Source organism: Pholis gunnellus (assembly GCF_910591455.1).
Source record: "Pholis gunnellus genome assembly, chromosome: 3".
NCBI lineage: Eukaryota > Metazoa > Chordata > Actinopteri > Perciformes > Pholidae > Pholis > Pholis gunnellus.
This window is the reverse complement of record NC_136529.1, coordinates 28,245,862-28,270,914: the sequence shown is the minus strand read 5'-3', so window position 1 is coordinate 28,270,914 and position 25,053 is coordinate 28,245,862. Positions and strand designations below refer to the sequence as shown.

The window sequence follows — 25,053 nt, the reverse complement described above, 5'->3', positions numbered from 1 at the left end:
GCAAACTGTTTGTCAAATTTGCGGATAAAAACATTTCCAGAAGAGTTCAATGTTCAGACAAAGGTTGTGATATGTGTAGATAATAAAATAAATATTCAACTGTAATAAAGTTTGTCTTTAGTTGGTCTAGCTGGTTACTCTTCCCCCATTGGCTGGCTGCTCCGTACCCTCGAGGAAACACCGCTTTGCTAAAAGGCAACAAGGCATTCAACACACCAGAGAGACATTTTACAGAAACTCCCACAGCAGCACAAGACTCGGCCTGCTGCTCCAATACAATGAGCTTTAAGGTGGGACAGATCATTACAGACTTAATGTATTTACATTTTACACAAACGTTGAAATGGTAATTTGTATTTCATAAAACCTGTCACAGCTTCACTGAACATGCTAAGTATTAGCAACACATGCTAGCTGCACTGACCAAGAAATTAAAAACGCAACATTTTACTGACTTTAAGAAATTAAAATCTGAGTAAAATGTATAAATGATGAACCATAGTTCCATAGCAGTACATTGCACTTAATTCCCATCACAGTGGAATCAAACAGCAGCTGATGTTCTCACTTACAGTAACAGCTAATATGTACATAACTGAGCATGGAACATTTATAAAAAGTACAAAAAGAAAACACTACAAATATAAAACGACATGATTGCTTTTTAACCAGCAGGAGGGATAATCCCTCTGCACAGGTTTCTACTTGCTGACAGGTATTTACACCTGTTCAAACTGTAATTAAAGTCAGAGCTTCCCCGGCACTCTTTTCACTTCTCTCTACTCTGAATCCTCCACAGAGGGCTGACCCAAAAACGTGACATCGGCCCGCAGAACAATGCTGCAGATGGCCTGATGTGAGGCGTTGCACGAGACATGTGGGCCACAAGCAGGGAAACAAGAGAGGACAGATTTAGCTTCACCGTCGTTTCATGCAGCGCTGCAACACTTTATGCAGCAGAATGTTCCCTCACCAGCTGGGTATTAATGAAGCAGGATGCACGACGATGCAGTATTTTACCGTCTAACCATCAGCTAACCTGATAGTATTTAACAAACTCAGCCATTTTGCTGGACCCAAACCATAATTTGACAAGCAGCCTGGATTAATATTCTATTTACCTTTTCTTGCAACAATCGCTAAACCCTGGTTGTTTCATGAAAACCCCAAAAAGTGCTTTTCATAGATCAGTGTCCCGTATCTCGTAGTTCTGACGTTTTACAACTACTTCCTTGTGAACAATAAACATGTTCTGATCTGCCGCATTTGAATATTTAGTGTACGCACACACACACACGATGGATAAATGAATGACTGGATGACTAAGTGATACAGCTGGATGACAGAGATCTCCACTGTGAGTTATAAATCTGGTTTAACCGGCTATCTGCCTGAGCACACCACCGGCTGACTGACTGCTGTTTAGAAGTGTCTGAGGGGTCGATTGCTGCATTCAAATTATGGATGCACCGATCAGACTTCTTCCAAGTCTTGATACCGATACCTGGGCTTTGGGTATCGGCCTATACCCACTACCGATCCGATACTAGTGTTTGATCAATGAGCTGTGGGCCTCGCTATCTGAGATTATCCTTTTAGGAGTAAGGCAACATCAGGCTTCACTTAAAAAAAAAACAGCTCACAAATATATAGCTTCATTTTTTTTAAAAGCTTCGTAATTCCCCAAAAACAGTTGGCCAATGCATCCAACATCTCATCAAGGACTGCAAAAAACAGCTTACAGCCAACATTTGGGACCACGAGCATGTTTACATCGTGTTTGTCTTGTATTCATGGGATGTAAAAAGACTTCAGCTGTGCTTCACATATGGTTTCTGAAGCAATAATGATTTTTTTTTTAAAAGAACTATACACTGAAAATATGTGGTGATGGACTCCTGGAGTCTTATCGACAAATACTATTTGTTACGGAGAAAGGAAGAAGTTAAGCGCCAGTAAAATGACAAAGCACTGACATCTGATCTGTCTGAGCAACTGTCTGTCTTCTGGTTGAGCTCTCTGGATCTCTTCTCTTACAGTAGTTCCTGAAAGGAGGTCCCAGGACCTCCAGGGTTAAGAGAGGAGCAGCTGGGTCTGATCTGACCTTCCCGTGATGGTGTGGCTGCTGCTTAAATAAGAACACTTCATTATTTCCTCTCAGAGCCCTTCAGATATTCATCCCACCAGCTGTGCTCGTGTCAATTAGTTCATCCTTCCTTCGCAGTAGTCGATGTGTCAAGGCAACGGTCCCAGAGGGAGGCTGTGAGATCAGCAAGCTACAGTACGTAGCATGTAATCACAGCGTTATAAGTCTCAATCCTTAAATCACATTTCAGTCTGGCTGCAAAACAATAAAACTGACCAAATGTAAAAGACATGATGTCATCGTGTTGTGATTTGTTTCCCAGCAGCTCCAGTTGAGTCTAAGAAGTTCCAGTGATCCAAGAGTGAGGGATCTTGGTGGGACCTCTTCCAGTCTTACAGTAGACTCGCTGGCCTCTGCTCTGATGTACAGAAAGATAACATCAATAATAAAGCAATCTGCTGGATCACTGAGCCGACTGATTGGTTCATCAATCACAGGACGCGACCAATCGCACCAGTTTCCCTCCAGTGCACACTTATCACTCAAAGACATGATGGAGGTGAAAACTGACAAATAAAAAGCCTTCAGAAAGTGTCAATATGTGCAGTAAAACACAAGTTTCCACTGACATTTTCCCTAAGTGGTATGCAGATCTCCACGCTCTCAGTCACAACGCGGAACAATTCAGGTGAAAACAACAAAGTGTTTCAATCCATTAGAGCAAAGGGAAACTGTAGGCTGGCTTTTAAAGAAACAAACTGCAGAGACTCACGTGACAAACAACAGCTGTTACTACAAGAGGAACCTACGGTTAAACCATTGGTTCGGCAAGCCAGGTGTGTGTGTGTGTGTGTGTGTGTGTGTGTGTGCCTTTACCACTTTATCCATAAATGTCAAACATATCAAAAATCTAATTCAAACAAAGTTCTAAGACTTTATTTACGGACTAGCTTACGGACGAATATAAAGTTTAGCTGACGTTAGGGGTGTGCCACATCATATAGATCATGATGATGCCGGTATAATTTTGATACATATGACAAAATAAATATTAATTAATGTTGCGATAAAGGCAATATTCCAAACACGTTGATGTAGGCGACACAGCTCCGAATGTTTTGTGAATAACACCAAACTTTTCAGAGCCTTTAAGCGACTCGCTGTTTAGAGTAATCTCAGTCAGCGACTCTCCCTCGTGTGTGTGTGTGAGATATTCTTCGTAACATAACAGCCTGTCAGAACTTGTTTCATTTCAACGCAGTGTTAAGAGTATAAAAGCTATGAGTAGGAACAAGTCTGCTAGCAGCTACGCTAATTTGTGTAAAATAACAGACTTATAGTCGAGACCAGTGACGCTGAGGTTCATGGTTGGCAAACTTAACCCCGCACAGGGAACCCACAATTACTGAATCGTTATTTGAAATGTGACAAATAATTCAAAATATGTTCAATGTGGGTTTAATTTGCCCACTCTGTAAAGTGTTTTACATCTTTAAAAAGTCTTTATCTTAAAACAGGTTGCAGAAAAGGGGTCTTCTTGTATTTCTATTGAGTATTCATTAATTAAACACTTCACACACTTAAATCTTTCTTGTATGATTGAGCTAGTTAAATACTGGGCTAGTCAGTGACTGGGTTCATTATACAAAAAGTACCAGCTCAGCCCTTTTCTGAGCCATAAATAACCTGTGGCGACAGTTTATCCACTTTGAATCCTTAGCGCCAATAAATTAGTGCATGTCAATTTACGTGTGTGTGCGCTTTTATCGCTTAAGAGAGGAAAGGATGACGCTACTGGTGTCATTATAAATAGCTTATGCTGGGTGAGCGCGCGCGCACACACACACACACACACACACACACACACACACACACACACACACACACACGGTATTTCAAAGTCCCTGCATGCCACATAGTTGGGTTAATCCCGTGGTTGTCTCAGCCTGTTCAACCTGTTCTACAGAGAAACTACACACGCACACACTGATCTGATTCTGATCTGAGACCTGTGGATTTTAAAAGAAATAACAGGTTGGCTTCATAGCCGAGGATTAAGTCTAGTCCTAGACTGGACTAAGGACATTCCTCAGTAGATATCTGCATTGAATTTATGTTTAGTCCAGGACAAAATGTAACCCATCAAGAAAATGATCACAATCACAATCACCACAAGAATGTGGATGATCAGGATGAGATTTTGCTTTTAGGAGCACTTTGGTAGTTGAACTATGCTACATAACTGCAATACTCTATCCCCGTTCTCTCTCTCGACAATTGTCTATTTGCGAGACTGCCTTAAAGTAAATATTTTTTAAAAGGTGGGTGGAACATAAATCCAGAATCGATCAACTTTACTTTCTTCTTTTCAGCTTCCCTAGCATGAGGACCAGCATCTTTGTCTTTCTACCCATAATCCCTTTGAGTTTTGGGATCCTTTACTCAATGATGCATTACCCTCCAAGTTCAGTGTTGGATAGGTCTACAGAAGGAAACACCGCAGAGCTTGATGTTTGCCTTCAAACATGCTTGATGTGATCTCACCCTTAAACAAACTAAATCTGTTCAGGCCTGAGCAAAGTTCACACTCGAGAACAGGTCTTGCGTCAGGGTGTTAGGATGTAAAACAGAACATGTGTGATGGAGGCAGAGCTGCTGGCCATTTAAATAAGATTTAGAATCACTTTGAGGTGGTCATTTGTGAAGTTACGGTCCACGAGGCTGTCATAGAAGGCTTGCCTGCTCTTGAAGGAAAGCACAGGAACAAAATGTCAGGTTAGTAACAATCATCCTCTCTTACCTTGCAGGTCTTGTGGTCGAACCAAACCAGGGCATGATTCCTGGACAGCACCTTGCAGTCAAAGGTGGCGTTGTTCTGGGCCGGCCGACACCGAGCCACCGACCTGCCGATCTTGACTGGCTCATCCAGGTACACATGCCGCTCCTGGAATGGGTGCGAGTTGGGTCGGCAGGCGAACACGGCCAGCGCCGAAGGCATTGATTTTGGCTTAAGAGTGTTACTCCAACCGGACACGGGGGGCAGGTTTTCTTGATCCAGAGTGGCAGTCTTCTGTTACAATCCACCAATGAATAAAAGTACAATATCTGTTGCCTATATGTGTAGGCAGAACTGTCAGTCCTTTTAAGTTCCTAGGCACTAACTAATAAACATTGTCCACTGTGCACAGCCCGGGCTGCACTGCTTTCCCACTTCGATTCACACTCCTGTGTTTGAAACAAATGAAAATAAAAAACAAACCAACAGGTATAAAAAAGACAAGACATTCCCCTCACTGACTGCACCAAAGCTACATAACGATACTTATATATATATATATATCTGACAGCAGGCACTATGCACAGACCAGGGTGCCATGTGTCAAGACATACATGACTGAGTATTATAGCACTGACAGCCTGGAAAACAGCCTCCCACGTCCATCAAACTATTCCGGCACTGAAGAAGCAGGCAAAGGGAACAGTTAACAATGTTATTGCGCGCCTTCTAGCAGTGTTAAATCTTGTCTCGCAGCAATGTGCAACACGCCAGTCGGCTTACACACCGCTTAGTAACGTGTCGTCTTGTAATCTATTCGTCATTTACAGCCATAATAATCTGAATGACGCTGTTTACCCTGATACCTTAGCTTAGCTACCTAGCGCCACCACTCCCTCTACCAGAACACCTGTAAGGTCGCTAACGACTAACTAGCAAAAAAACATCCCTGAGTTATTTATCATTTACGGTCAATTAGGCTAACTAAAGCGGTTCTTGGTCTGATATTAGTTAGTGCAGACGCGTCAAAAAACACTCATGAACGAGGGATTAGCACAGGTCTTCTTGTGCAACTAAAATGCTAATTGGCTAGCTCGCAAAACGGACGGGGCAAAGCTAGCGCTAACTCTCTCGGCCAACGTTTTCTGGCGTTGAACCAAGTAAGCTAGGCTAGGCTAGGCTAGGCTAATGAGTGCCGACAAAACTTATCAACCAGGTGCCCAAATGTTTTCTCCCCACACCCCTCTCAACCAGTTCGCTTACCGGGATGGAGGCGAAATGCCATCCCCTTGTGTCTCCTGGGAGCAAAATAAAAGCAGCAAGCTAGCCCGCCTTTTTTTTAGCTACTACGGAGCCCCTGCAAGCGAATGTTAGCATGAAACGGTGGCTGAGCTAACGAGCTAGCAGCTAGCCGGCTAGCTAACTGACAGTCAGGGGAGTTTCTTGACTGCGGGTCCTCACGCGCATCACACAAGCTCCAGGTTATCTTCCAGGGGAAAAAAAAAACTCCGTAAAAGCCACAAGTTGCGCGCGGTCGTCGTCGCGTGTGTCTCAGTTCCAGGTCGTTTTTTTACCGAGACGGTTGAGAGTTTTAAAGCCGCCGCTTTCCTACAGTTTTCCGGGAGGAATCTATAAGAAGTTGTCCTCCTCCTCCGCAAGTCCAAGCCGCCATACTTGTAACTAGAGAGCAGACAGACAAGGCGAGGTGCGTTCACTGACCGAGTTACATCAACTCACATCGATGAGCTCATTATGTCAGTTGACTGTAAAGAAAAACACAACGTAGACATTAACGTTAAAATATTTGCAATTAATTTGGTTTAAACGAATATCATAGAAGTATGGAAGCCCATTTCCGACAGCAACAATAAAAATAGTTATTTATTTTATTTTTTTAAATTTACAAAAAAAATATACAAGAAAATGAAAGTGTTTTTAGAAAGAATAAAACCGATATATAATTATATAATTTATTTGTATTTGTATTGTTGTTTTTTTGTAAATTAAAAATAATAATAACTTCACTTTTGTTAGTGATTTGTTGTGATTTGTTAGTGATTTTTAGTGATTTGTTAGTGATTTTTTGTGATTTTTTGCTGGTAGAAATGGGCTTCCATACAAAATAGTTTTTTTGTCGTATGAAAAAAAAAAGAAATTGGAAATGATGAAGAAAAATACTCAAACGTCATGTTAATTTGAATTACTAAATCAAGATCTTGAGATATTAAATAAAAAATGATTACTTACTACATCAAAATTAATCGTCGGATGTTTGGAAAATAAACTTGCTTCAACTTGTTTATCTAGCCTACTTTGTTTAGAAGGCTACTCTTCATTTCCAGCCTTCGTAAATGCATACAAGTATTTTCGATAATATGGTATTTAAATTATAATGGTAAAAATGGAACTGATATGGAATTATAATTAGAAATATATCACACAATATACTAACTGTAATAACTAAAAATATAATATGATTTTAGTCCACAGCTAGATAACAACAGGATAAATAATGCCCATTATTTAATCACAGACAATAGGCCTTTGTTATAAACAACAGGAAATAAAAAACACATCACAATTTACTTAAATTTGACTTTAGAGCTACATATGGAAACAATACATATGTAAAACAAATGTCAAAGCAATACTTTGATATTACATAAATATGTTTGTGATTTTTAAAAATGAACAAAAGCAAATTATACAATGAAAAAAGTATATATATATATATATATATATATATATATATATATATATTCAGCCTACCTGGCTCTGGTGTGGACACTAGATGGCAATAAAACAAGGTCTTTTTTTAGGCTGTTGTTCTTTTTTGTTGTTAACAATTCATAATTCATAATTCCAGACATATTTACAGTCAAAACTAAAAAGGTTTTCTCGAGGTTTTCCCATTGGAATGTCACTAAAGTTATTATTACACTGGGATTTGGGGCTAAAAACACAGGGAGTGTACTTTAAACTGTTTTAAACGTACCCGTTGTTGTCTTACGGTATACCTTTTCATATTTGTGATACTATTAATACGAACACCAAATGACAATATTTTACGGTTACATCATAGGGTTTTGTCCAGGTGTCTTGATTTATGGCCTGGGGCAGCAGGGTGGGGTGGAGTGACGTAGGAGGAGATCAAATTCTTCTTGTGGCTCCAGAAACGTCCCCGCTGTGTTCTGGTGAACCGACAGCTGAGACCAAATCAATGCTGGATGAGACAGTAGGACATGAAGTATGGGAGGAGAAAACACCACAGGACATCACTTTGGTTTAATCCGTTCATTTTGAACAGGAGATTTAGAATAGAACTATAATTAATCGTTAATGTTTCCAGTTTTGTGCATCTAAAACATGCTGTTCTCAACCTTTGTTTAACCACAGATGAACCAAAGTTCAGAACGTTTTCTTTGTGAAAGAGACATTCTGCTTCACTAATATGTTAAATAAGAATATAATTCAACTATTGAGACTTTTAGCGGCAAGAACAAAATAATAATAATCATATCTGTAAGCTGCTGAACTGTGGCTTCATTATTTTATAAACTAGTCAGAATGGGATGAAATTATTTTAGCAGTTTTGTTCAGAATCCACTGATTGATGGTTACATTTGAAACATGTAAAATGTTTCATAAAATGGAGTTTTGAGATTCAGATTGTTGTCTTAGCACCACCATTGGGAAAATAGTTCCCACAATCTTGGCAGAGACTGGACCTCTATGCAAAGCGATGTAGTGCTTTATACCATTGATGTAAATGCACAGTTGTCTGTAAGATATATTTTTCCTGGCAACCTGACCACGATGACAAGTTACTGCCAACCTCAAGACAAGACTTCACACAGTTACTGATTTAGAGGCGCTAATAGGCAGATTTTCTGAAGTTTGGACTGAGCCGGTCCGGCTCTTTCCACCTGTTTCCAATCCCTCTGGATGCTTCATGCTGCTTCACATTTACTCTGTACACATGAGAGTATCAAGAGAGTAATCAAGCCTCTCATCGAGAACAAAAAGTATGATGCAAATAACAATAATGATAATAAGAGGAAGTACAATCTTGCCTTTCCTGTCTGTCTCTCTCTCTCAAAAGAAGCAGAGATGCCACATCAAATATATAATAGAACACTTTATTTCTATAGCACCTTTCATTAAATGTAGCACGAAGTGTTTTACAATAAAGGAAAATAAGCCTACTTCCCAAAATGTCAAACTATTGCTCCAAACTCTCCTTTGCTCTATATTCCTTCTTCTTTTATTTGACCCTCTATGTTATTCACATGGGTCGCTGGTGTTTGGTATAATGAAATCACAATTTCTGTGCCAACAAGTTCCTTTCACATCTCAGGTTGTACATGTACGAGCATGTACTCCTGCAGGAGGTCTTGGTGGATCTGAGAGGCCTGAGGGGTCACTGCAGGCTTCACATCAGGATCAGCCTGATTATCAGCCGGTTCCAAATATACCAGAGCCAAGGACGAGCCAAGGACTGAGCCACGAATACCAGACTGTTAAGGTCAACCAGAGGTGTAACGTCAGACCATAACAGTGTTCAAAAGTCTTGAAGTTTTACTCTAACCTGGTCCTGGTCCTGATCCTGGTCCTATAGTCCCTGCAGCCATGCCCAACCCCCCTGCAGAGCGAGCAGAGGACCAGCTGTCGCTGCACGAACAGTCTGACTATAATTTGAGATTTAACGGCATCTTACTGTGTTCAGCTTCTTTGCCCCGTTTGACATCACAGCGTCCAATTAAACAGGAAGCTGTTCGTTTGAAACAAGCGACTCACTATAAGTTCAACTTAAAACACATATTTATAAAAGCAGTTATTTAATGATCTACTTCTGTTTCATGTGAAGCGCTTAAAGTTTTATTGACGCATTGAGAAGTTGTGATACATTGTTATATTATATGAACGGTGATGTGATATTGTTTATTCATGTCAATATATGTATTATATTATTAAATTAAGATGAATTCATTTGTTTCTCTACATATTTTACATATCGTTTAATATGTATTTATATATGCATACATTATATTTGTATTTCTACTGTAAACTCAAGTTTATTTTGTCGTTTTAACCATTCATTTAACATCGTTTTTCTCAGGACCATGGGTATAAAAACCATCAAAACCATACGGAACTTATCGATAATATATACACTAGGTTAGTATTATATTTACTATTAGTATAATGTAATACAGTATACGTCATTTAACAAATATAGTTACATTTATAGGAACTAAATGTGATAGATTTGCGTATGTTTACCTGCACTACGGTGGGTTTGTGTCACAATCAACAGGGTGTTTGTACCCCTTCCCTCTGTGAGCACCCCCACTCTGTTTCATCCATCTGTTTGTTCAACGATGGAGCTTTTAGAGGATTTAGATAAAGCTCATTTACTCCTTTTTTTCCTGAATCACACTTTAGAGTAAGGCTGTAATTAAAGAAGTAATTTACTCAATTGATAGCAGCAGAATATAGATGAAATAGTGAATATATTTAAATATGACCAAAAGGTCAGTGTGGAAGAAGGGATTTTACAATAAATATGTTTTAAAGTAACAACATGTCAGTCAAGGTTTAACAGTTTCTTTATGAATTTTAGTTCTGATCTGAAGTTGGACTGAAGAGTCCACTCACCCCCTTCAATACAACACACAGACACACACACACACACACACCCTTGACTTACATCAATAACTTATTTTGGGGATATTTGGACTGTTGACACTTGTTTAACGAGACTGATATAATTGTGGACTGTTGGAATGAGTAACAGGACATTGTAATTTGTTTGTGTTGACGAAATGGTTTTCTCTTAAAAGGTGAACACATTAAAGTGTTTATGATATGATAGAAATATTTTTAGGTTTATTCATTTTGTCCTCAATTGTGGTTGAAAAGTGTTTTGAAAGATAAATAATCTGCTCTTAATGAGGTTATTCCTTAGAATGATCTTTACAGTCTTCAAAAACATTTTACCTCGCAATTTTGTCTCCATGTGCTCTATTTTTTTATTTTATGATATTCATGTTACATCTTTTTTTACATAGACCTACGTCTTAGTATTTCATTCTTTTATTTTTTCTATTTATCTAAATTTCTGCTGCGACAATCTAATTATGATTTAGAAAGTCAAAGGTTTGACATTGTTATCTCCCAATGCTGACGATAAACGTAAGACATTGAACGTCTCATAATTGATTCACTTGAACACAACCCAGTGCCGGGGACGACCTTACGCGATGACATCACCTCAACCTTACGCGATGACGTCACATCACCACGTAGTATACGTGCGCTCCCCTGCTCCTGTGCTAACTGCTAGCTGGCTAGCTACTTTCTGTAGCTCTGCTCGCCTTATGTTGTTGTAACCTGAGCACTAACTCGATATACCAGTCAACAAAAAAACAACCGTTAGCGTTCTCCGGAGCCTTTCCGAGTGCACGGTACGTGTTGAGCCGTCGCCAGCCATGGCTCTACAAGGCCCGGAGGAGATGGTCGAAGAGCCGGAGGACCTGGACGACCAGGACGCTAGCAGCATCTCTCCGGCCGAGGAGATAACGCTTCCTCCCGGGCCCGGAGGCGAGGACGAGCCGGAGGAGGCTCTGCTGCTGCCCTGGGACCGCTTCTCCACCTGGCTGCACTGCATCTGCGTGGTCGGGTTCGACCTGGAGCTGGGACAGGCGGTGGAGGTGAGAGGCAGAATGGATGATCCTCCGTGGAAAAACTCCTCTAGATTGTAGCTTTAAAGAAATGCTTAAGTTAGCAGTTATTAAAGGGCTCAGACTACTTCCTGGAGTGGAGCACATAAACATCTCAATGTTCCCTGTTGTTCTTTGGTCTTAACAGTGCTGACTTGTGTGTGTGTTTACACACAGATATAGAGGATGTAGAGGAACATTATAACTGTTGGATAACGATCTCATTACCTAATAATATAGTTTATCGTAGTCTAGGTGAATGGTGTGTGTTGTCTTTTCCCTGGAGTTAGTCTGTTCCAACAGCACCAGCTCAGCTACTATCTCAAATGGAGGTATTTTAGCTGTAAACCTTTTTCAGACCTTATTAAACTCAAGGAGTTGAGCAAGGCATCACTGGCATTGGATGGTTTGAATCCAACACAACACACACCGGTTGATCTCACAGGTGTTTGTGTTGATCTGGGTTCAGGATCCTGCAAGTCTTTCACTTTCTCTTAGGAACTGAGCAACACAAAGACTTAAAACTATTTTTTGTCAAAAAGTTCGTCATTTCGATTTATTGGTTGAATAAAGTATTTTCTGAAATGCTTCGGTCTGTGTAAATAATGTGCAGGCAGATCATTATAACTTGATCTCAAGTTCCTGGAAGCCTTAACTTTATCATATTATTATTATTATGTTATCTAGATATGTATTTAATGATAAAAGCACAATGCATTAATCACAAAAATCAACATTTGCATCCCCTTTAAACAGTTATAACAAAATCAAAATGTGTTTTATTATAATGTGTGAGTTAAAGTATTGGACCAGGTGACAGAATGTGCTGAACAGAGTTATAGATGTGGGCTGATGAGCTGTGTGGTAACTGTGTTCGTGTGTCTTCCAGGTTATTTATCCTCATCATTCCAAACTATCAGAGAAAGAGGTGAGCATTTTAACTACGTTGCTTTTTGTGCACGATACAGCCATCACATCCTAGAAGTTCTTCATTATAATCCTGAAATTCCTTCTGTTTCCTATCAGTTGTGTTTCATTTGCGTCAGTGAATCAACCTGAGATGACATGATAAAGTGGACGAAAAACAAACTAAATCTGTTTCTCTTTCAGAAAACAAGCATCTGCTACCTTTCCTTCCCCGACTCCAACTCAGGTGAGTTCCTGCCTCCTCACCTCCTCAGCTCTGGCCAAGCTGTGCGTTCAGAGCGGTGAAAGTGTTGTTTTTTAGATTTTCGGAAACTTGCGACGTCAAGGTGGTTTCAGACTTGTATCCTGCTGGTAATAATAATAGTAATAAACATTATTTGTACAACACCTCTCATCATACAAAACATGCAACACAAAGTTTTTTACAACAAAGAAAATGGAGATAGAAGGAAGCTAAAAACAGGGAAAATAAGATGAAAACAGAACAAACTTGATAAAATAATAAAAATATGAATTTATCAGCAGCCATATTTGCAGCATACACATCAGTAAACACTGCAGCAGCATCAACATGTCTTCTTTCTCTTCTACGCTGGTCTGATGATGGTGGATTACATTTCTGTTAAATTCATTTTGCCTCCAGTTCAGTCTCCGCCAATCGGCGTCTAGACACCGAGGCTATAAATAAACACAACAGAACCCATTTCTCCCAACAGACACGAACGCACCGCCGGTCTAGAATTACCGATGCTGGCGACCTTTAACCCTTCGGTTTGCACCTGTCAGATTAATAGAGCAGGGCTTGGTGTTTTAGTTTTTTTTTTTGTAATTTATAATTCTGCAAATGTGAATCCTGAAGAGATTCTCTTGTTTCTGGAACATCACCTGGAAGCTCCGGTTTCAGTCGTCGCCTTTTTCCATTTGTGTTTTAATTGTAATTGTTTGGCGCTGCCGACGACGAGGTCATGGGACCGTTTTGAAAATTGTCCTTGTCATTAGTGTAACACTAGACTGAGAGATAAAGTGGTTTAAGGATTAGTTCACACACACACACACACACACACACACACACACACACACACACACACACACACACACACACACACACACACACACACACACACCTCTATGTGGACTCACGTGTGTGTTTCTCTGCAGGTGTGTGTGCTTTGGTTGTGAGTCAGCAGACGACAGAGCTGACGAACCTCCTGCAGGATATAAAAACGATTAGGACATAATGCTCACAGGCCTTCTAAATAAATATATATATATATATATATATATACTGTATATATACTGTGTATATATATATATATATGTGAGAGAGAGAGAGAGAGAGAGAGAGAGAGACATTAAACTGCAACTCTTTAAATCCACTTTGGCTCTTGTTCCTGAGAAAAGGATGAGAGAGATGTCGTGACACACGATTAGATGTGTTGTGTTCTCCGGCACACGAGAGTTAAAGTGAACCAGAGACTGAGGTCAAAGTGCTGACTCAGCTCTAATCCGTGGGCGTAAACGTCCACATCAGACGGAGAGAGAGAGAGCGGAGGAGTGTCAGAGGTGGGAACAGAACCAAAACAGCAGCAGAAATAAGATTTAATAAGAACGGAAGGTGCTCGCTGTATTGAAAAGAGTGTTTTTGGATTTACCACCTAAAGGCCTCGACGTAGACTTTAACTTTAAATCTTTTATTAAAACCTGTATTTACAGCTCAAAGTCAATTACACAAACTGTTTTTGACGTCAATCTTGATATTCGCCAAACAATTTCAGCAAAATCTTTTCTGGTTCCAGCTCCTCAGTTGTGAACATTTGCTGCTTTTCTTTGTCTTATATGACAGAACAATGAATGTCTTTGTCTTTTTTTCAACCGTTCCTCCAACAACAAGTCATTTAAAGACACGATAGGTTTTGGGAAACAGATGTTGGCATTTTAAACTTTATTATTTCAGACCAATCGGTTTATTTTGAATAATGAATTATGACAATAGGATTCAGATAATGACAACAACCAATCTGGAAATTCTTAAAATCCTAAAATCTAATAATTTGTGATCATGAATATTAAGATTATTGTTTCAGCCACTTTATCCACAAATCAAACATCTTGTGATTTATGAAAAAGACGGACACAGTTCTCACAAACCTCCTGCGTTTCATTCCGTGATGATGAAGTCTTCTTCTTCTTCTTCTTCTTCTTCTTCTTCTTCTTCTTCTTCTTCTTCTTCTTCTTCTTCTTCTTCTTCTCTTCGCTGCGTCCCAGCTTCAGTGACTCACAAAGAGAACAGAAACACACACATGTAATGAAGAGGTTCAGACCGAGAGTCAGAGCGTCTGAAGGCTCGTTTCACGCTGGGTGGCCTCGAACGCAACACGACCGCATGATGTCATGGAGTCTTGGCTGAGCTCTAGGAAGTGTGTGTGTGTGTGTGTCCTATGAACGTGTGTGTGTCCTATGAAGTGGAATGCTTTAAAGAGTGTGTGTGTGTGTGTGTGTGTGTGTGTGTGTGTTGTATGTGGAGTATTTATCACTCTAACTTTCCTTCTCACACTCTCCTGGCGTGTCTGCTGGAGGTCACGCAGAGATTAAAGGCCGGTCGGTGACTCATCGGGCGCTTCCTGTTTCGTCTTTTTTTTTTTTTCTGCTTCCTCTTCCTGTTTGTCCCGAATGAAGAAGACACGGAGTCGACTGGTGCACATTTAAAATCAAAAGAAAAACACTTCTGAATCAAAGCAAAACAGTTTTCTATAACTTCCACTTTTTGAATTGCAGTAGTAGCTGCAGTGAACTGGCTTCATATTTGACCTCACACTTCAGAGGGTTCAGGTTCAGACCCGATCCAAACCTCCACACACACATTGTCCGTGAGGGTTTCGGACCATCCCACCGTCCCATTTCTGCAGATTTTGCCCAAGGGAATTACTCACAATTCATAGCAAATGTGACATTAAACACGGGGAAGCATGGAGACGTTAAAGAAAAGGTAAACAAATTGGACGGGACATCATATTAAATATACTCACAAAAAACACATGGAAGCAGAGATTATGTGACACAACTTTATTTATCAAACATTTCAATTTTATAATCAAACCTGTTTCGACAAAAAACGAGTAAATAGATTGTTTGACAAAAGTATAAAATAATAACATTGTATGCCCCTTGCAGCCTCTCACACTCAGGGTTTACAGCTTTATATTGGGGGACATTGGGATTATTATATTATTATTATAATTGGGATAATTTTTATCTTTAAAGATCTCTGTTTCGTTGCTCTTTGGCGGCCCCTGTGGCGATGAGCAGTAACTGCAGCTGAGTCTTTGGTCCCCTGTGTGACGTCAGTCAGTTTGTCTTCTTCTGAACATTTGCTCTTGTTTCAGAAGTTGAACTGTCTGTAGTCACCACTCTGTTCTTTACCAGAGTAAAGGTTTATTCTCAGACCTTTAGGGAGCGTTACAACAGTCCCAAGGAGAGGAAATAGTAGCATGTTGTCTCACAACAACATCGCTCTGCCGTTGTTTACAGGTTGCCTTGGCGACACGCAGTTCTGCTTCCGCTTTCGTCAGGTTTCAAACAGGAAGTCGTCACTCGGCTGCTTCCTGGAGACCAACGACCGGGACGCACCGCCCTGTCTGAAGGTCAGGACACACACACACACACACACATACACACACACGCTCACACACAGACTCACATGCATGCACGCACGCACACACATACATACACACACACACACACACACACACATACACACACACATACATACACACACACATACACACACGCACATACAGACTCTCATTCTCTCACTCACCCACCGTCTGGGTTATTGATATAAACTGTGTGTGTGTGTGTGTGTGTGTGTGTGTTTCAGAGGGAACAGGGCCATTACTATGGTTACGTGTACTTCCGTCAGGTGCGAGACAAATCCCTGAAGAGAGGATACTTCCAGAAGGTCAGAGCCAGACTGCTATAATGATGATAATACTAATGATATCATAATTATTGATGGTATTACATCTTTAAGTATGTTTATTGATCTGTGTGTGTGTGTGTGTGTGTGTGTGTGTGTGTAGTCTCTGGTCCTGATCAGTAAGCTGCCCTACGTGACCTTCTTCCACTCCCTGTTGAAGATCATGGCTCCAGAATACTTTGAGAAACAGGAACCCTGTCTGGAGGCCGGTCAGTGTGACTACCTCAACTACCTGTCTGTCTCTCGTTCTACCTGCCTGTCTGTCCGTCTGTCCGTCTGTCCGTCTGTCCGTCTGTCTGTCTGTCTGTCTGTCTGTCTGTCTGTCTGTCTGTCTGTCTGTCTGTCCCTCTGTCTGTCTGTGTGAGTAGGTGTTTTTATACTTAATCTTGTTCGTTTTCTCTCTCCTTGTAAACTACAGCTTTAGTTTAGTGATGTATAAACTTCTCTCAACATGTTTCTGAAAATGTTTGAACTCAAACTGAATCTTTAAATAAACACAACTTCATGAAAGATGAAGGATTTGTTGCAGAGCCGTTGTACAGACGGTTGTATTGGACTGCATTAAGTGTAGCTGATAAACTGAGTGTAGATAAACTTTATGTACTTTCTCTCTGTGAAGCTCTGAGCGGTCACAGTTTTCATCTATTCTGATCCGGATCACTGTTGTTTTTGTGTTTGATTGACAGCTTGTAACGACATAGACCGCTGGCCGACGCCCCATCCGGGACGAATCCTCACGCTTCCAATTATGGGCGTGGTCATCAAGGTACACACACACACACACACTCACTAGGTAGGTGTCAGTAGTTTCAGTGTGACTTGTCATGTGTCAATGTGAAACCGCCGTTATTCATTTTCCATTTTGCTTGTTGTTGTAGTCTTTTTCAACTTTATATTTAAATATTTTTAGTGCTGTAATATTTTGTTCCACATGATTTCTCTCGATACATTTATATATATTTGTATATATATATATCTGTAAGAGCACATTAGGGGGAGCCTGGGATCTAAGAATGATTGACCAACAAAGTGTACATTTCAATAATTTCAAAGTAATTTCATGCTCAAAATACTTTGACTGTGTCCTCGTGTAAAGAATCACCTGGATGAAAAACAGCTATGACTTGTACGCTACCGTCCTACGTTTGATCTAAGCCATCAGAAGCAGTGTCGAGTTCATATATATGTATATATTTATATATATCAGTAATAATCTGTCTGTTGATTCTGTGTGTTTCTGCAGATTAGAATCCCGACCTGCTACGACAAACCAGGAACCTCCCAGCTGGTCCAGTCGGCTCAGGTGACCACACGCAAACACATACAAAATATATTAATGTTAAATATCATGTTGTTTTGATTCATTATGCATTGAAAACGTGATTGTGTGCTTGGTTCCAGAGTGACAGTCAGGTGTCCATCGTGCTCCCGACCATCCATGAGGTGGACCTCTTCAGGTGAGACCTGCAGCTGTTTGTTCCGAGCTTCTGTCACCGCCTGCTGTTGTAGGGCGGTACTGCAGCACTTCTCTCTGCTGCCGCTGCCTCTGACAGCAGGTGTGCAACAGTTTTGCTTCGGTTTTCGGGGGTTGAAAGACACCGATACTACCGTACTGCCAGATCCCAGTACATAGTATGTCAAATACCAGGATGTTCTAGTACAGCAGCCAGCCAGCTCGCTCCTCTGACTATTGTGAGGCTCAAAAGATCAAGCAGCCATGTTATGATGATGTATTATGTCCTCAAAAGTACATGATTTGGAACGCAGCTCATGTTTCCTCGAAACAGCGCACAGCGAGGTTTTAACGTGTTCGCCTCGTCCTCCTTAAATGTTGGATCACCATCATTATCTCTGTTATTCTGGACGGCAAGGACAGTAACATCGAACGTATTTTGTAGTATTAAACACGTATTTCTACCGATTTCATCCTGTTTGAATACATTCTTCTGTTCATCAAAAAGCAGCACAAAGAGTGGCCCTTCTCTGCTGCCGTAGTTGCAGCTCTCGGGTAACAATCAGGGTGTTTCGACGCGCCGCCGTTAAATGTTTCGCTGCATTTATTTCGAGGATTGTTCGTGTGCCTTGTGAACCAATTCAGGTCAAGAAGAGAACAATAACAGCTGACTGCTCACCTTCAGGTTTATTTCTTTATTTGGTGCTTAATCGAAGGAAGAGAAAGAATAAAACTAGACGTAACGAAGAGAATTTGTAAACTTAAAGATGTGTATTCAGAGTGAAACTCTCCACTGAGACAGACTCCTCAGTCTAATGTTCCCATGTCCAAAAAAAGATGATCAGACATCAACTCTAGTGAGATGGTCGTCTTATGAATCACATGTTTTCAGCTCATTTTAATACTTTTGTGAAAAGACGAGTTGTGCTGAAGAAAGTGAAGTGAATCTGTGTGAACGGCGTCACCGTGAGGAGACTATAAACTCTAAACCTCAACTTCTCTCCTCCTCCAGGTGTTTCTATCCGGTCTTCTTCCACATCCAGATGTTGTGGGAGTTGGTGTTGCTGGGGGAGGCGCTCGTCGTCATGGCGCCGTCGCCAGCCGAGTCGTCGGACACCGTGCTGGCGTTGGTCAGGTGAGGGGGGGGGGGGGGGGGGGGGGTTAATTCAATGTGTTCTGAATGAGTGTCTTTAAGTCATGGAGAAGATGTGAAATGTAGTATTTCATATCTTAAGTTCAGTTTGAAATGTCTCGAAAGTCTTCAAACAATAAAGATTTCTCTCTCTCTCTCTCTCTCTCTCTCTCTCTCTCTCTCTCTCTCTCTCTCTCTCTCTCTTCTCTCTCTCCCCCTCTCTCCCCCTCTCTCTCTCTCTCTCTCCCCCTCTCTCTCTCCCTCCACAGCTGTATCTCTCCTCTGCGTTTCTGCAGTGACTTCCGGCCGTACTTCACCATCCACGACAGCGAGTTTAAGGAGTACACGACCAGGACTCAGGCTCCGTGAGTACAGACGAACCAGAGCAGCCGTGAGGCCCTTGAGCAAGTCACCGGCTACGTTACATGCAGCTGTGCATATTAACCAAGATGAACATAAAATGCCTCCGTTATGTACGTTCTACAACTCGGACTGAATTTCCTGCCACAAGTTTTGCAAAACTATTTTCTTCAACTTATTCCTTTTACGGCTACGCACAATAAAAGACACTTTAATAACTTACATATTTCAATGTATTCTTGTATATTTGTTTGTTTTCTATTGTACATTGTCATATTTTTTTATTTGTATTATGACTTTATTGTTATGCACCAGGCACCGAGTCATATTCTTTGTATGTGATTCTGAACAGACTGGTTTGTGTACAACGCACGGAGCTGCTCGTAAAAACCCAGAGTTGCATGTTTCGAATGCGCCGTATACATGTCACACGAATAATTAAGGAGGTCTTGCTCACGTTAGCTTCTGGCTCCTTTGTTCCTGTAACTGCGAACAGAGATGTGTTGGTGTGTGTCTGAGTTGATAATCGTGGCGTCTCTCTCTCTCTGTTCTCCGTCTTCAGGCCGTCGGTCATTCTGGGAGTGACCAATCCCTTCTTTGCTAAAACCCTGCAGCACTGGCCGCACATCATCCGCATCGGAGACATGAAGCAAGCAGGTGGGTGACGCTCGAACGCGATGTTCGTCTCCAGTTGATAAAAGACAAATACAGTCCACTACCACAGGCTGTCAGACCCTGCTGCTGTAACATAACAGGTTTTCTAAAGGGACTCTGGTGCACAATCACAATCAACACCAAATGAAGTTCCTTGTAGTAGCTTTGAGTGAAGGATCTGAATATACAGTACATGTGATGTTGAATTACTGTTCAGTTTTAATCAGACATCAGGTGACTCATTGTAAAAACCTCTCTGCTCCTCTCAGGAGAGATGGCCAAGCAGATGAAAGTCAAGAAACTGAAAAACCTCAAAACTCTGGACTCCAAACCTGGTGAATGCTTCACAGCCTCCGTGTTTATTTCTCAGGATCGTTGCTACTTTGTTTTTAATGTGAAGCACCTCACAGAGCAGCTCTCTCACAAACTCACATCCACAGTTATGAGGCTGCAGATTATCAGACCAGCTGAACACTGACCGTGTGTGTGTGTGTGTGTGTGTGTGTGTGTGTGTGTGTGTGTGTGTGTGTGTGTGTGTGTGTGTGTGTGTGTGTGTGTGTGTGTGTGTGTGTGTGTGTGTGTGTGTGTGTGTGTGTGTGTGTGTGTGTGTTGCAGGTGTGTACACTGCATATAAGTCGTATCTCAACAAAGATGAAGAAATCATCAAACAGCTTCAGAAGGTAAGAAGCGGTCAATGTGCTGCACACGTCTGTACTCGTTTCATCGATGGACTGATTGTCCTCCAGCCCACATTGTTTGAAAGGACACATTACTTTCTTTTGGGTAATATTTTATGTTAAACTTCATGGGGGTAACATCATTTTCGTGGTTTCAATAAAGACTGTATATAAGAAGTGGACGTAGTCACCGTGAAGTCACCCATTGGTTTGTGGACTGCTGTTATGAAGCCTCGAGTTCTGGCTTTTGGCCGTCGCCATCTTGGCTTTTTGCAACCAGAAGTGACAGAAGACGATGGAGCTGAATGCTGAATAAGGGACCAAAATGTCACTATTAACTTTCATGAACTGAAAACGCTCCGCGAAAGGTTTTAAGTTCTAAGACGAAAAACACGGACAACTCCCAAACCGGACAACGTCTCTGGTAGAGACCTGTCAATCACTGTGTAGCCCCGCCCCTAAAGCATCCCCTGCTTTATGGTCTGTTTGACTCTAAATGGACCATCATTTATGAAATGAGTAAAGCTTTGAGAGAAATGCTGCCAAACTTCTACTGAGAAATGTACTTGAACTAGAAGCATCGCGACTCCCCAGCGTCGATTGTTTGCTGCTACAGAATGTGGAAAACTGAGAGCAGTTTAACGTTTGACAATGACTTTTTTTGAATGATGATATTTTATTTGTTTGTTTTCCAGGGTGTCCAACAGAAGAGACCCTCAGCGGCCCAAAATGCAATTCTTCGACGCTACTTTCTAGAACTGACGCAGAGCTTCATGATTCCTCTGGTAACAACCGAGGATGTTTAGTTTATCTTTAAGTTTATCAAGATGGTTTAGTTCTTGTCTAGTTTGTCAAAATATATATGTTTAAAACATTTTCTTTTCTTTTACTATGTTTATAGTTATGCATCAAAATACCAAGGAAAATGGGTGTTTTTAATATTCAAGGATGCTTTATTATCATTATACAACACAGTGATGCTCAACGAAGTGTGTGTGTGTGTGTGTGTGTGTGTGTGTGTGTGTGTGTGTGTGTGTGTGTGTGTGTGTGTGTGTGTGTGTGTGTGTGTGTGTGTGTGTGTGTGTGTGTGTGTGTGTGTGTGTGTGTGTGTGTGTGTGTCACAGGAGCGGTACGTGGCCAGTCTGATGCCTCTACAGAAGTCCATCAGTCCCTGGAAGAGTCCTCCTCAGCTGCGACCGTTCATCCAGCAGGACTTCATGAAGACGCTGGAGAAGGCCGGACCTCAGCTCACGTCCAGACTGAAAGGAGACTGGATTGGACTCTACAGGTAAACGCAACACTAACCCACCCAGCATGTATTACACTATTCACAGCTAACTGTACTACCGTGACTTCTGATAGCAACACATGAATGCACATCAGCCTCATGTGGACTCATCATGATTTATTTTTTCTTTTTCTGCGTCTGAAGGAATTTCCTCAAGTCTGCCAACTTTGACGGCTGGTTCCGCAACAGGAGGAGAGAGATGACCCAGAAACTGGAGGCTCTGCACCTGGAGGCGCTGTGTGAGGAGGTGAGGAGGGAGGGAGGGAGAGAGGGAGGGAGGGAGAGAGTGTTGAGGTCTATCTGACTCAATCAGTTCACACGTTTTGCCCCAAATTGTTCTCTCACCTCTGGATTCCACCGAGCACAGCTGTGAAAATATACGTTCTGATGGATGCACAGACCAGACCGAGCCGGCCGGCCGATATATAACTAACTGTCTCTACCCGTCTGTCTCTCTGTGTCTGTCTCTACCTGTCTGTCTCTACCTGTCTGTCTCTACCTGTCTGTCTCTCTGCGTCTGTCTCTCTGTGTCTGTCTCTACCTGTCTGTCTCTCTGCGTCTGTCTCTCTGTGTCTGTCTCTACCTGTCTGTCTCTACCTGTCTGTCTCTCTGTGTCTGTCTCTTTGTGTCTGTCTCTACCTGTCTGTCTCTACCTGTCTGTCTCTCTGCGTCTGTCTCTCTGTGTCTGTCTCTACCTGTCTGTCTCTACCTGTCTGTCTCTCTGTGTCTGTCTCTTTGTGTCTGTCTCTACCTGTCTGTCTCTACCTGTCTGTCTCTTTGTGTCTGTCTCTACCTGTCTGTCTCTACCTGTCTGTCTCTCTGTGTCTGTCTCTCTGTGTCTGTCTCTACCTGTCTGTCTCTCTGTGTCTGTCTCTACCTGTCTGTCTCTCTGTGTCTCTAGGATCTGCAGCAGAGAGTCCAGCAGCACTCTGAGGTGGAGACAGTTGATCTGGTTCTGAAGCTGAAAGATAAACTGGTACAAACTCATCCGCTGCTACTACTATTACTATTACTATTACTATTACTACTACTATTACTATTACTATTACTACTACTACTATTACTACTACTCATTCATTACTATTGCTAAGACCACAACTACTGCTGCTATATTTGTACTTTTTTTCGATTGTGTTTGATCATAAAAAAAAGTTGATTTAACATTTTATATCATGTTAAACGAAAGCAGCTCCTACAACTACTGCTACTAGTAAAACTGTACCAGTACTGATAGTAGTAAGTAAAAGTTTCCAGAATAATAAGTATTTTATTCGGGTTAATACAGTACTTCTACTAGTACTAATACACTACTACTTCTATCTAAGTTTCCATTAGTATTTCAAATATTACTACTACTGCTCATCCTGCTATTCCTACTGTTACTACCACGGCTACTCCTACTTGTACTGCCAAAACAAGGACCACGCATGTTAACTTGGATCACTTCTCGTACTGTTGTCACTATTGCTCGTACTAAACCCGAGTACTGATACAAGTACACTACAGATACACTAAGAATAACTCATATTTTGTCTGAACTTTGTCTCCTGCAGACTCAGGCGGAGCGGGAGCAGCTGCCGGTGCGTCCGGGGACCGTGGCCAAGCTGAGGGCCCACATAGAGGCCGTGATCCTGGCCTTACCAGAGGACCTGCAGGGCATCCTCCACAAGCCCTCCACTCCCTGACCGTTGACCCCCCCCCCCCCCCCCCCCCCCCAGTCTGCAACTCTTACCCCAGTCTGAGCTTGTTTTAAAGTTTGGGGGGTTAGTGGGTCTCCTCCCAGACTGGGTCCCAGTTTGAGGACCTCTTGTGGTTCTGACATGGAAAGCACACGGCACATTCTTGTTCATCCAAATTCAGTTTTTCATTATTATTTTTTTACCCAAACGTCTCCGGCAGCAGCTCAGAGGGATTCAGACCGTCGCTCACGTCTCGGTGATCGTGTGACGACATAAACTCCTCCGGAGAGTTTTTTCAGGAGGTGAAACAGAATTGAAAGATTCTGAGGAGGTGTGTCACGGGTGTGTTTCCCGTCACAGAGACGTTATGAAAAATGGGGAAAAGGAAGCGCTTGATTCGTCACCGCTTTGCTCTTTCGGGTATGCAGCTCCGGTACAAGAGCTTCATCTGAGCCTTCGTGTGGCAGACGGACTCGTCTTCACCTTGAAGGTAAGAGCGGGAAGAAGAACGCAGCTGACCTGTGACCCTCAGCTCTTTAGCCTCGTGACCTTTTTTAGTTTTTACTTTGGCGATGGACCGCTGCAGTCCGGTGGAACTGACTTTGGAGGTTTTTTTCATGTTTTTAAAAGAAGTGCACTTCATCACTAACTGGACCAGTGTGCCCTTCACACACACACACACACACACACACACACACACACACACACACACACACACACACACACATGTTTTTATGCAAACAAACTGAGCCGAGCAGAGCCAAGCAGTGCTTTATGATTAAATTGAACTGCTATATTAACTAATAAAACACACAGAGAGCATTAAGCACCAGCGACCCTCCGACAACTGTCAATGCAGTAAACGCTCATTAGCCAATCACGTCCCTGTATTAGTGTCACATGAGCTTTGTGTAGCCCATCGTAACAGCGTGAGGGAAACATTCAAAATGTCCTGAAATGTTCAGAAATGTCGGTGTGAATCATTTTCTGAAGACTGAATCAAAACCTGACGTTCACCTGATTGATTACAAGAAAGTCCAAACGGTCCAAAAAGCAGCGTGTTTTTAGGTGATTGGTGACCGTTAAACAAACATGACAGCCAGCTCTGTTTTAACTGAGCTGTTTTGATTTGTTGGTTTAAAACGATGCTGGTGCCTTACAGGAGGGAGAACCGAAGACTCGACGAGTTCGTCTCAATCTGGTTCCTGTAAAGATAATAAAAGCATCTTTTAGCTGCAGCTCAACGATTGTTCTCACACTAAACTAAACTTACTCCGCTGAAGAACAACAACAACAACAACAACTTGTGACGGCCATCGATCC

General features: G+C 41.7%; 2 protein-coding genes across 6 annotated transcripts in view; one reads left to right on the top strand and one right to left on the bottom strand.

Annotated features, from left to right (window-relative positions):
* slmapa (sarcolemma associated protein a) overlaps positions 1-6,523 on the bottom strand; it is a 49,041-nt gene extending 42,518 nt beyond the window's left edge. For 4 of the 5 annotated variants that reach the window (XM_079186181.1, XM_079186184.1, XM_079186185.1 and 1 more), the window contains exon 1: positions 4,887-6,523. In XM_079186181.1, the coding sequence (XP_079042307.1) occupies positions 4,887-5,084 (198 nt within the window). In that variant the 5' untranslated portion in view covers positions 5,085-6,523. The remainder of the gene's footprint in view (positions 1-4,886) is intronic. The other variant, XM_079186182.1, reaches the window with a different exon arrangement.
* A 4,830-nt stretch (positions 6,524-11,353) lies between these two features.
* dennd6a (DENN/MADD domain containing 6A) lies at positions 11,354-23,761 on the top strand (the record flags this gene model as incomplete). Its single annotated transcript, XM_079186190.1, has 19 exons — positions 11,354-11,575; positions 12,474-12,512; positions 12,695-12,737; positions 16,040-16,152; positions 16,389-16,469; positions 16,591-16,696; positions 17,174-17,253; positions 17,731-17,790; positions 17,889-17,944; positions 18,953-19,075; positions 19,342-19,437; positions 19,995-20,089; positions 20,356-20,421; positions 20,702-20,766; positions 21,459-21,548; positions 21,888-22,051; positions 22,196-22,298; positions 22,953-23,027; positions 23,605-23,761. The coding sequence occupies 19 exons, from the start codon at positions 11,354-11,356 to the stop codon at positions 23,734-23,736; spliced, it is 1,809 nt and encodes a 602-aa protein (XP_079042316.1). The 3' UTR covers positions 23,737-23,761.
* Positions 23,762-25,053: the final 1,292 nt, after the last annotated feature.